Source organism: Carcharhinus amblyrhynchos, chromosome 31, assembly GCF_965287045.1.
Source record: "Carcharhinus amblyrhynchos chromosome 31, sCarAmb.v2.hapA, whole genome shotgun sequence".
Taxonomy (NCBI): domain Eukaryota; kingdom Metazoa; phylum Chordata; class Chondrichthyes; order Carcharhiniformes; family Carcharhinidae; genus Carcharhinus; species Carcharhinus amblyrhynchos.
In genome coordinates this window covers 11055041-11068347 of record NC_137354.1, presented here as the reverse complement: position 1 = coordinate 11068347, position 13307 = coordinate 11055041, and the positions used below count along the sequence as shown (strand labels likewise).

Below are 13307 nucleotides of genomic sequence, written 5' to 3'. Positions count from 1 at the left end.
TAGTCCAACCAATTTATTTGATAGTAAACTCACAAGCTTTCAAGGGGACTCCCTCTTCGTCAGGTGAATGGAGAGTTCTGGCCTCGGACAGAGCATATGTCCGTGCTTTATATGCTCTGTCCGAGGCCAGAACTCTCCATTCACCTGACGAAGAGAGAGTCCTCTCGAAAGCTTGTGAGTTTACTATCAAATAAATCGGTTGGACTAAAACCTGGTGTTGTCAGACTTTTTACTGTGCCTATCCCCACTGCCAGACATGCTGAGCTTTGCCAGCATTTTCTGCCTTTGTAATGAAATTTCAATGTGCGCCTTGCCCTTGCATTTTTAGGGCTTCATGAGGTATATACATCATGGCCAGTACCAGATCCACTCTTACTCCATGTGAACTTGAGCATGCCTACAGTGAGTCACAAGTGTCAGAAAAACACCAAGACCTTTAATTGTGAGATCACGTTTGGTTGACAGACTTAGGAAAATGAGATCATCTCCTGGACTAGATTTAGGGCAAAGACAGGAAGGATGGGAACCATTGCACTGACAACAGCGGTATGTTGATTTGACAACAGAATACCATTGTTTCTTATAAGTTTGAAGTGTTGATCGTCCCAAACTGTTTAATCAATATATCTGATATTCTCCCTTTCCTCAACGTTTAACTTAACCGTCTCTTACTGGACCTTGTTTTGTTTCCCAGCTGAGAGGGCAAGGTGGCAACATGTTCCCTGATTCGCTTACTCAAATCACTCGTAAATGGAATGGCACCCGTTGGTAGAAAGCAATCCCATTAAGCATTATTTTCCCTTTGCTTACCCACTCAACCAGATGGCAGACTAGTTGAAAGAACAGTTCAGTGGAAAAACTTGACATGAAATACAAAAGCAAAGAGTACCAAGCCATCATGTACTAGCTAACCATCAGCAAGAAATACAAATCAGCATGAACTGACAGCTAATCAGTTTTCAGTTATACTCTTCTGTATTGCTAATTTAGCTTAATATACTTTGTGCCCAAAAATGTTGAAGCTCTCATTTGCTGGATTCCTTTACGTTGTAATGCACTTAATTCTAACGGTTACTTGAAAATCATTGACTAAAATCTTGCCCAGCCATTTCTACGAATCTTAATATTTCTAAACAAGGCTTCTTAATTGCTTTGATAAATAGTGCAATTCATTAGTGCGCTTACTGTCGGGAAATATTTTCCAAAGCTGTAATTACACTCACCCAACCCACAGTTCAATGACATTAATTTCGTTTTTCAAAGTTTGAATGCACATGGCAAAAAAATGACAAAAATATGCACAAACAAACCACCACTACCACATTTACACAGAAAACTGAGCATTAAGCACCAGAGATGTTCACATATATCATGTGACAGGTGCAACACTGTAAGCTAAGCTGCCCAACCACTGAAGTGACCTTTAATTAGAGTAGTCATTAATATTTATACTGATCAATAAAAAAAGGTTCTCCCTCATTACTTACTTTGAATAAGTGAGGCAAATACCCTTATTTCCTAGCATATTTTCTTTATGACCTCTACAATCTTACGTTTCACTTAAATATGCACATTAAAACATTAATTAGGTTGGTTAGCTGCACATTAATAATTCATACAGGGGATGTTAATTAAGAGCATACCTACAGATTACTGAATCTTACTGTACTGTATTCAACACTATTTAAAAGGGTGGTGCATTCAACAGTTAGTTCGCAGGTTCCCTTCCCTGAAGAACATTTAATGATTTTTTTTACAAAAAAACCAGCAGCACACATTTATCTTGAACCCTGCCTGCGTTTCAGAGAAGACTTTGGGAGTCAGCCACCAAGCCAGGGATTATACCAGGTAAAGGGAAACTAGCAATGACCTTCATGACACAGCTGAGCACTGTGCCCAGATTTCAAAACTAGTAAAATTATTTCAATATTTCAGTTAAATTCCCAGCACATCCATTTTTCTACCATAATTAAACCAGCCATAGAATGGACTGAAAACCTGCATTATTTACTGCCCACTAACATTCTGAAAGGCATTTAATATAGCATAGGATTGAAGCAACTAATCAATAAAAGCACAATTTAAGCTTTTTCTATAAAGAGATGATTTAGAGTCAGAGGTTTACAGCATGGAAACAGGCCCATTGGCCCAACTTGTCCATGCTGCCCAGTTTGCACCATTAAGCTAGTCCCAATTGCCCACATTTGGCCCATATCTCTCTATACCAATCTTACCCATGTAAACTGTCTAAATGCTTTTTAAAAGACAAAATTGTACCCGCCTCTTCTAATACCTCAGGCAGCTTGTTCCAGACACTCACCACCCTCTGTGAAAAAAATGCCCCTCTGGACCCTTTTGTATCTCTCCCGTCTCATTTTAAACCTATGCCCTCCAGCTTTAGGCTCTCCTATCTTTGGGAAAAGATGTTGACTATCTATGCCCCTCAGTATTTTATAGATGTCTATAAGATCACCCCTAAGCCCTAATGCTCCAGGGGAAAAAAGTCCCAGTCTATCCAGCCTCTCCTCATAATTCAAACCATCAAGTCCTAGTAGCATCCTAGTAAATCTTTTCTGCACTCTTTCTAGTTTAATAATATCCTTTCTATAATATGGTGACCAGAACTGTACACAGTATTCCAAGAGTGGCCTTACCAATGTTTGTACAATTTCAACAAGAAGTCCCAACTCCTGGATTCAATGTTCTAACCAATGAAACCAAGCATGCTGAATACCTGAATACCAGGGTGCTCACCACCTTGTCCACCTATCACTTTACTTTCAAGGAGCTATGAACCTGTATTCCTAGATCTCTTTGCTCTATAACTCTCCCCTACGCCCTATCACTAACTGAGCAAGTCCTGCCCTGGTTTGATCTACTAAAATGCATTACCTCAAATTTATCTAAATTATACTCCATTTGCCATTCAGCAGCCCACTGACCCAATTGACCAATATCCCGTTGCAATCCTTCTTCACTATCCACTAATCCAACAATCTTGGAGTCTTCTACAAACTTATTAGCCATGCCTCCTATATTCTCATCCAAATCATTAATATAAATGACAAATGACAATGGACCCAGCACTAATCCCTGAGGCACACCGCTGGCCACAAGCCTCCAGTTTGAAAAACAATCCTCTACAGCCACCCTCTCTCTTCTGCCATCATCCAACGTTGTATCCATTTGGCTACCTCATCCTGGATCCCATAAGACTTAACCTTATGTAACAACCTACCTCGTGGTACCTCGTCAAAGGCCTTGCTAAAGTCCACGTAGACAACATCAACTGCACTGCTCATCTATCTCCTTCAAAAAAACTCCAATTTGAGAGATATGACTTTCCACTCACCAAGCCATGCTGACTGTCCCTAATCAGTCCTTGCCCCTCTAAATCCCTGCAGCTCCTGTTTCTGAATACTTTCTGACAACTTAGGCCGTTAGGCTCACTGGCCTGTGGTTCCCAGGTTTTTCCCTGCAGTCCTTGAATAAAGGCACAACATTTGCTACCCTGCAATCTTCAGGCACCTCACCTGTGGCTGTCGATGATTCAAATATCTCGGCTAGGGGACCTGCAATTTCCTCCATAACCTCCTACAACATGCTAGGACAAACTTTGTTAGGTCCCGGCGATTTATCCATCTTGATGCACTTCCAGCACCTCCTTCACTGTAATACATATTCTCCTCAAGACATCATTATTTATTTTCCCAAGTTCCCTAACATCCATGTCTTTCTCAAAAGTAAATACTGATGAGAAATATTCATTTAGAATCTCATCTCTCTCTTCTGGTTCTGCACATAGATGACCTTGTTGTTCCTTAAGAGTCCTATTCTCTTCCTAGTTACTCTTTTGCCCTTTATGTATTTGTAGAAGCTCTTTGGATTCTCCTTTGCCTTATCTGCCAAAGTAAACTTGTGTCCCCTTTTGGTCCTCCTGATTTCTTTCTTAACTCTGCACTGACACCCTCTATACTCCTCAAGAAATCTGCTTGATTCCAGCTGCCTATACATGGCATAAGCCTCTTTCTTCTTCTTGATGAAGGCCTCAATAGCCCGAGTTTTTCAGCATTTCCTACTTTTACCAACCTTGTCCTTCACTCTAAAAGGAATGTGCTTACCCTGAACACTAATTAACACACTTGCCAGCCCTTTGCCTGCCAAAAGACTCTGCCAATCAACTTTTGAAAGTTCCTGTCTAATATAATCAAAATTGGCCTTGCTCCAATTTAGAATTTTAGCTTTTGGGCCAGACCTACCATTCTCCCAAACTGATCCCTCACTTATGTGATCCTTCATTTAGCTGTTTTGTTTACTTCAAGGAGTTACCATAGATTTCTAATATTATATTCAATGGAACTTCAGCCTTGTTTCGTAAGATACGGGTTTTTCAATTCACAATTTTAAGAGCAAATTTTCATGAGCAATCTGTAAAAAGGGCTACATGACAAATATACCCCAGCAAAAATCAATGCTTTCAGGAGAGGAAATCATATTTCTTAAAATACATTAAAAGGCTGCATGATTACATATAATCTTCAATATACAAGAATCTGGCTCCCGATTTCTGTTGATTCTATTTTCCATCCTAATGCAAAGTTTTCTGTCCTTTTTTGTGTGAAAATACTGTGACACAACTGAGCTTGGGAACTTGGAGAGTAAGAAATATTGCATGGTACCTCACATTCTGTTACTCTATCGAACACACAGCTCTGAAGAGAATAAAGTTTATTTATTAGTGTCACAAGTAGGCTTACATTAACTACAATGAAGTTACTGTGAAAATCCCCTAGTTGCCACATTCCGGCATCTTTCAGATACACTGAGGGAGAATTTAGCACTGCCAATGCACCTAACAAGCACATCTTTTGGACTGTGGGAGGAAACTGGAGCACCTGGAGAAAGCCCATTCAGACACGAGGGAAGAACGTACAGACTCTGCACAGGCAGTGGCCCAAGTCGGGAATCGAACCTGGGTCCCTGGAGCTGAGAGACAGCAGTGCTAACTATTGTGCGCCACCCAAATAGAAATAGAACACTGAAAAGAAATCTGTCTCCTCAAATTTAATATCAAAATCAATAAAGACTCTTAAGCTTAAGACGCAAGGGTTAATTGGCTAAATCACACTTCTGAGTTTCAGATTAAATCTGAACTTCTGTAAATCAATTCTGATGCTGTCATGTTGAAAGCCACAGAGTCCTTTAAAAGGTCTTTGTAAATTCAACAAAAAAAGGGAGAGAGTTGAGATGAGGCTGTGATCCCATCAGAGGTTTGCTCTGGTCTCCGACTTGCCAGATGACAGCTGCCATTGCAACTCCTTCAAGCATGTTAAAATGAAGTAAAGAAATGATAGAAGCTGCCTCAGGGCCAGGATTTTAAGTAGACTTTCTCAATGACCACCAGCATTTTCCTGTACCTGTAATTCATTCCAATTTGCAACAAGCAGAATGCACTTTTAAAAGGCATTGCATTATTCAGATGCTAATCTGTGTCCCTCGGCAACTGCAGAAGTGCTTTTCATTCTCTATTTCAATCACAATATTAAACCACATAGGCTAAAGAATATTAAATCTTTAATTTTATTCATGTTCATTTATTTCCTTTATCATTTTGCAAGCCTTTTGACATAACTGTTTTTCCGAGGATGATGAGACTGTAATTATAATCAAACATAGTATATTCTTAAGACGCTTAAGGTAATGCCTATTAAAAGCTCATCGCTTCTAATGTTGCAGGAAAGCTGCCAGACTGAAACTATTTTGATTTGTTTTAAAGGGAGTTAATCCCCAGGGTGTATTAAGATTGTACGTTTCTCCAGTACTGCTTTGTGTTAAGCAACCTCTATTCACTTATAACTGCATTTGGTTGAACTTAGTAGTGTCACATGTCTGTGCATTATCCAATTAGGCACATCTCCCTTGCTTAGTTAGAATCAGACACAACATAATCAGCTGTTTTTGCTGTTTCAATTCTCCCCCCCAATTATAACTAAAACCTCGAGATTTCAGCCACCAACTCAAGTTGTCTACATCTTTAAATTGGAAGCATTGAGAACGCCGAATTCAGCCTGAAGCCAACTAAATTACCAAATTACAGACAATATTCAGTTCGTTATGGACTCTCATTTGGCCAACCTATCCTTTCCCACCCTGTAGTCTGCATTTGTGTGTGTGTGTGTGTATGTGTGTGTGTGTGTGTGTGTGTGTTAAAAAGTCAATGCACATTTTATTATTTTACTTAGATCGGTTTAAGTATAATAAAGCTAATCTCTGTTAAATTCAAGAAATTATTGGTTTTATTTCCAATCACAACACATAAATAATTAAATACTCCTTAAATTGGCAAGTATATCCTTTTCAAACAACTAATTCTGTTGTGGTTAAATAAGGAGAGGGCAAAGAGGGGAGTTGTTCACTTGTTCATAACAATGTTGACAGCAACCTTTCTAAAATTCATTTACGGGACATGTGCATTGCTGGTTGGGCCAGCTTTTATTGCTTGTCCCTCAACTCCATTTCAGAACATAATTGAGAGTCAACCACTTTGTTGTTGGTCTGGAGTCACATGCAAGTCAGACCAGATAAGGATGGCAAATTTCCATCCTGTGACAATACTGTGCCTTTAATAAATCCATTTGCCATTTTTTTGTGCATGATCTGTTGTAACAGTTTGGTTTTATTATCAGAGACGTTCTGTCTGGCAGCATTATTATTAATTGATGCAGTGTTTGTTTTGATCTGACTTATTGCAGAGTTCTGCAGTTTTGTGTTTTCCCCTGGTATATTTCAGAGTGGGGCTTGATTAGGTTGATTGACAGGTAAGGTCATATCACTGGGTGCAAACCAAGTGGATGTTCTCAATGACCACCAGCATCTTCATGTACTTGCAATTCATTACAATTTGCAACAAGCAGAATGCACTTTTAAAAGGCATTGCAATATTCAGATGCTAATCTGTGTCCCTGAGCAATTGCAGGGCATTGAAAACTCAAGGTAACCTGCATTTGGGATATTTAGAGAGAGTTGCTTTCTCTGTATTTCTTGCTCTGTTTGAAGTGCAGGCTGGAATCTGCCAAGAAATGAACCTCTTCACTGAGATTCTATTGTCTGGGGAGGGGATGGGGGTGGTGGGCTCTCTCTGGAAATTGCTGCAGGAGAATTAGAAGACAAGTGCCTGTCTGGATCACTCTCCAGAAATACCAAAAGGCTGGAAATCTAGTAGCTACGTAAGCATCTTTGGTTTCTTTGCTGATTCGAAAGAAGGGATTCAGTGGGGGATACTGCTAAATTGGAACAATAGGGGTAGCTACCTGTTAAAAATTTATATTTTGTCATGTTTAGGTATTTTAATTAGTAAAAATTTATGCTAATTCTTTTTGTTACATCCTGTGTTTTTAAATAAAGCTTGTTTTGATAAAAGCTTCCTAAATGGTTCAATTGAATTATACCTGGAATGAAATGCCTTTTGCTCATGCTAAGGCCAAAATCAAATGTAAAAGTTAGGGTCTAGGCTAACTTGATAAAATACCTTGGAGCTTCTGATCTGGTCCCTAACAGTCCTGAAAGACATTAGTGAACCAGTTTTTTTGCTAAATGACAATCAACAATAGTTTCATGGTCGTAACTAGACTTTTAATTTCAGCTACTTATTGTAAAATTTCACCATATGCCATGGTGGAACTGGAATCTGGATTCCTGGATCTTGCCCTGGGTCTCTGGATTACTAGTCTGGTGACAAGACCACTGCGCCACTGCCTCCCTCCTCATCTTAGTGCATACTGAACTTTGCAGGGTAGCACAAACAGCACACTTGGTGCAGTTGCTGGTAGACCTATAAACTGACCACAAGCCACAGGCAACTGGACAGTATTTAGACTGCATCAATAACCTATCAGCATGCGCTTGGGAAAGGCTCTCTTCTCAATTTAAAAATTAATCTCTGCTGTCATGTAATAAGCAGAAAAGGATTGAAGAAGCAACTTGGGAATCTGAGCTCACAATCATTAATCAATCAATTTCAAATGAGAGTTGCTCTCTTCAATCACAAAGTGCTGCGGGTGGATTCTTGCCCATGATTGTTAGTGGAGCAGTACCACGAGAGTTGCTAAATGTTTGAGGCAAAGCTGTGTACTTGTGTCGGGAATTGGAGAGCTGAGGCAGACGTGCTCTACATCAATGCAGAAACCCTGCAGGAAATACTAATAAAGCCTCAACAATGCTTTGCTTAGCTGTCAAGTTTTATCCCTGACACCATGTGTGCCAGCTGCATATTGCACATGTTTGAGTGCAAAGTTAGCTGCCATTTCCTGAAAGAGGGGTCTGGCGATTGGTATTTCTCAGCTTTCTGTTATGGACTGGGCTGCTTCAGAAAATTAACAGAGGTAACCAAAAGAGAAAAATGCATGAAAATCTCAGCAGGTCTGGCAGCATCCGTAAGGAGAGAAAAGAGCTGGTGTTGAGAGTCCAGATGACCCTTTGTCAAAGCGGCCCAGCTTTGACAAAGGGTCATCTGGACTCGAAACATCAGCTCTTTCCTTATAGATGCTGCCAGACCTGCTGAGATTTTCATGCATTTTTCTCTTTTAGTTTCAAATTCCAGTGTCTGCAGTAATTTGCTTTTAACAGTGGTAATATTGCAGCATGATTAAAAAAAATCAAACTCTGAGTGTTCAAGAATTCCAGCTTGGTTGTTTGGAATTCTAAATTATAGCTCTGGATTGCTCTCATTCACCTCTGGAAATAGGAAGAAGCTCATTCACTATTGTGGTAATGCCGCAGAAACACATGTTGATGGGGGTTTAATGCACTACAAAAGTGATTGGACACTTGCAAAATAGACCATGAGCTTGTGTATTGGCTGACCACTGACACCAGGTTGCTGGGAAACTGTAATAATACTTGCACTTGTATTTCAGCATGTTAAAATGCATCAAACACCAAAAATTACTTTGAAAATGCAATAACTGTTTTTATGCAGGAAAAACTGATTCTGAAATGAAACTTTTCTATAATCCTCTGATGTAAAACCCTTCTTATTGCAATCAAGAATTTTAAATTTAAATCCTCTAAATGCATTAGAGCGCTGTTAAAAATGTCGATTAGAAGACACATGTTGTTTTGCTTGTACAGCATTTCTCTCTAATTTGGGCAGATCAAGAAAAGCAAAAGATCAATGTCGTTCTGGTAATCAGCCAATTTTCATGACTTTCTTTAATCATTTGTTCTGCTCATACCTGTAGCATGCCATGTCCATTGTCCTCAATTGTCCCTTCACATGTGATGTGCAGCCTGGTCAGTTTCTTTGTGGACCTGGAAGCATAAATATTGCAATTAAATAAATCTAATTCATGCAACTGGTTTACGTGGAAACTAATATAGTTTCAGAATTTATCTTGGATATGCATTTCAACATTGTTCTGCTCGAAGGGCCAGATGGCCTACTCCTGCTCCTATTTCTTATGTTCTTATTATGTTCTTATATTCAACTAATTTGATGACCTAGTTGTGGGCTTCAGACAATTATATATCTTTGCCTGATATTTTATTGAGAGTGACTACAATTTATAGCAAAAAAGTAAATCGATTCCCATTGGTATTCTGGTTTTCTTTTGCTAACTTATGTGATATGTTTTTCATCCATCTCAAATTATATATTTTGTTGATTAAGATTACCAGTCCACATGCATGAAACTGAACAGAAAAACTAGATAAATTGTACAAAGGCAATTAAAAAAACCTTCCAAATGATTAACTTAATCATCAACATTGTAAAAAAGAACTTAATTACAAACAGTGTAAACAAGTGGCAAAAGCATAGCTCTCAAGTCACGCACATCATTTAAGAAATACATGCAAATCAGAGCTTAATCATATTGCTGTTTGTTTCTTTATAGAAAAAAATGCAAAAATATTTAAATTTGCTTGCACAAATCTACTGTAGACATTTGTTTACTAAATTGGAGCCATGAAATTTCAAATATCAAATCAGTTTAGTCAAATATGTATAAATCACCTCCTTGAGGGAAAAAGGGGGAATTGTCACAGTAAGAAAAATCAAATTCAACAGAACTCAAACTTTGAACAATGGCAAACTGTCAGACTTGTGTTAGAAAATAACATTTGCAATTCATGAAGATGTAGCAAATTACATTCATGGCAATAAGCATCCTTCTTGCTCAACCTATGAATTCTCACAGGTGTTATGATACAGTGCCTTTAAAGAAATGTATTTTAGTCATGTTGCTCTGCAGGATGTTTCTCGCATTCCCTTCCATTTTATTGGTGTCGTTCTGTCTGCAACCGGCATCCTGCATAATTGCTTCTAAATGCTAGAGTGTTGGTTTTAATCTGAACTCATGCTATTCTGCTGTTCCCCTGGGATTTCGCAAAGTGGAGTTATGGTCATGTGGAGGTGAAGCTAGGCTTAGGCAGAATTCAAACTTACTTGCTGTTTTAGATACTGCTTTTAAGTTGAGAGAGAAGTGCATCTCTTTTCCCCTTTCTGAAGTTGAAGACTGGAATCTACCAACCTCTTTCTCAGAGATTCTGTTGTATGAAGGTGGATCTTTCTCTGAGAGTTGCTGTTTTGGAAGTTGCAAAGACAAAGGTATCCCTTTCTGTCTCTGAAGTCTGGAGACTGGGAGTTGCCAGAGACTAGGTTTACTTCCTGAAGTTTTGCTGTTTTGAGGCTATATCCTTCTCTGAAAACTGCTGTCTGGATCTCTGTCCAGAAGAGTTAAAAAGCTGGAAATCTGGCATCATGTAAGCATATTTGGCTTTTGTGTTAACTAGTTCTACAGAAAGGATTTACATCAGTGGGAGATACTGCTAAATTGGAACAAGAGAGATAGCTAGCTGTTGAGAATTATATTTTGTTGTGTTTAAGTATTACAATTGGTAAAAGTTATGCTCATTCATTCTGTTACATTTTATGTTCTTAAATAAAGTTTGATTAAAGCTTCCTAGTGGATCACTTGTATCATATCTGGAGTGAAACGCCTTATGCCCACCCTATTGCCAAAATCAAACGTAAAAGTTAGGGTCCAGGCAAACTTCATAATATATCTCGGAGTTTCTGGACAATGGTTTGCAGCAAATTTACTGGCCACGACCAATGAAAATGAACTTGCAAGTACAGCCCAAACTAACAGTAAAGCCGATGATAAAGAAAGCTGACACTGCTTTTGATATGTGATTAGACATCTATTCAAACAACCAGGAAATAACTAGTAAACTGGTGCAGTCAAGCACCAGGTTTTCAAAGATACTCAGAACTGTTCCCTAATCATGTACATTATCTTCTAGCCCATGTGTATGTATGCACAAGTTTACAATTATGACTTTTTACATTTATGAGGGCATTTAATTAGTTAAAATTCAGAACTAATGCCGTTTTGCTTGGAAATTAAATATCTGAAAATTCAAGTTCTTGAAAACGTTGGGTGAAAGGTGCAGACATTGGCTGGCAGGGAGGCACACTGGTTAGCACTGCTGATCCTCAGCGCCAGGGACCTGGGTTCAATTCTGTTCTGTATGGAGTTTGCACATTCTCACCACATCTGTGTGGGTGTCCTTTGAGTGCTCCGGTTTTCTCCCCCTTTCCAAAGATGTATAAGTTAGGTTAATTGGCCATGCTAAATTGCCCCTTAGTGTCCCAAGATGTGTAGGTTAGGTGGATTAGGCATGGTAAATTCCTGGAATTATGGGGATGGAGTGGAGGGGAGGGCCTGGATGAGATGTTCTTTTGGAGCGACAATGCAGGTTTGATGTGCTAGATAGCCTCTTTTTATATTGTAGGGATTCTATGTATATGAAGGAGCAAATCTTTAAAACGTGCAAATAGGAGGATGTACCCAATGAAACAATAAGTTATAAATAAATAAGCCACAATAAATTAGGTTCTGTCTCAGTAAAATGGATTAATTGAGCAGTGACTTTCGTTTTCATAACCAAGGTGAGAACTCAACCAAGGTGACTATAATTTCATCTTAAAGTGTTGAATGTAATTTTGAAGCAACTTATCACTCTTTGTGGGTTTCTAACCTGGTCCTAGGCCTCTGTCAATGACATTCCTAATCTGAATGTTGAAAGCTCGAAAAGAATGATGCAAGTTGGCTCAATGACCGATATGTATAACCCTGCACAACAGCTTTGTCCATGCTTGGATCCCCTTCTATTCACCCCACTGAGATTTAAATCTCTCCAGCTGGTAACCTTTGGTGAGAATCCATGCCTTACTACTTGGTAGCAATGACACTGAGGCACTACACATCTTTGAGGCAGCACAGAAATGGGCAGCTTTTATTTTGGAAAAAAAACTTGACCTTTCAAAAGTTACACCAAATCTATTTGACTCTCTCTATAGACCAAACAGTCCAAAGATGTGTGGGTTAGGTGGATTGGCCATGCTCAATTGCCCCTGAGTGTTAGGGGAACTAGCTCCCCTGTATTTAGGGTAAATACATGGGTTTGTGGGGATATGGTCTGGGTGGGATTATGATCGGTGCAGACTTGGTGGGCCAAATGGCCTCCTTCTACTTTGTTGGATTTTATGATTCTACAGACTTTTAATGCACTAAAAACATGTCAATTAAATGGTGGCGCAAAATATCTTTAAGAAGAACATTAGCAAGCTACCCTCAAGCTAAAGGCAGAAAAGAATTTTACCAATAGCATTAACATAGTATAATAGAAATTATTTAAATACAAGCCATGAATTGCCTTCGTCAGATGCACGACACCAATTTATAGATTTTGACTTGCTTTCTTCACTTATTATTTAGCAGTCCCATTCTTCATGTTTTTCTTTGAAGCCTTTCAGTCGATGTGAGTTTTTGTACTTCACAACTCACACTTGCAACAGGACTTTCGAGAAATATATTTTCTTTGGAACTTAATGAATCAAACTGCACTCTCTGCTAGTGCCGGGGGGCTGGGATGTTGGGTGGCTACTTTTAGTTACATTCCTCTGAAATAAACTACAAAAATACATCCTTAGGCCAACCATTTAATTAAGCAATAACAGACAGATGGCCACATCAGTCTGCAATATTGGTTTAGTCTCAGATTCTTGCAAGACTCAGATTTTAACATCTCTTTTTCTTTTAGATCTTTATTTCAGCTTGAAAGTATGACACCAGTAACTAATGAAGTCTTTTAAAAGTTACATATTTTATCTGCAATTAACTGGTGACCTGTTATCTTCATCTTAATGTCATGTTAAATTCAAATTTTAATCACCAACAAAGTTAAATAAACTATTGTGGAGGAAAATATAGAGTTAATATTTCAGGTCAATGGCCTATCAT

At 38.8% G+C, this 13307-nt stretch overlaps 1 protein-coding gene across 4 annotated transcripts in view; it reads right to left on the bottom strand.

Moving 5' to 3' along the window:
- Positions 1-13307, bottom strand: part of parga (poly (ADP-ribose) glycohydrolase a) — a 152907-nt gene that overhangs the window by 44223 nt on the left and 95377 nt on the right. For all 4 annotated transcript variants that reach the window (XM_080215867.1, XM_080215864.1, XM_080215866.1 and 1 more), the window contains one exon: positions 9234-9309. In XM_080215867.1, the coding sequence (XP_080071993.1) occupies positions 9234-9309 (76 nt within the window). The remainder of the gene's footprint in view (positions 1-9233; positions 9310-13307) is intronic.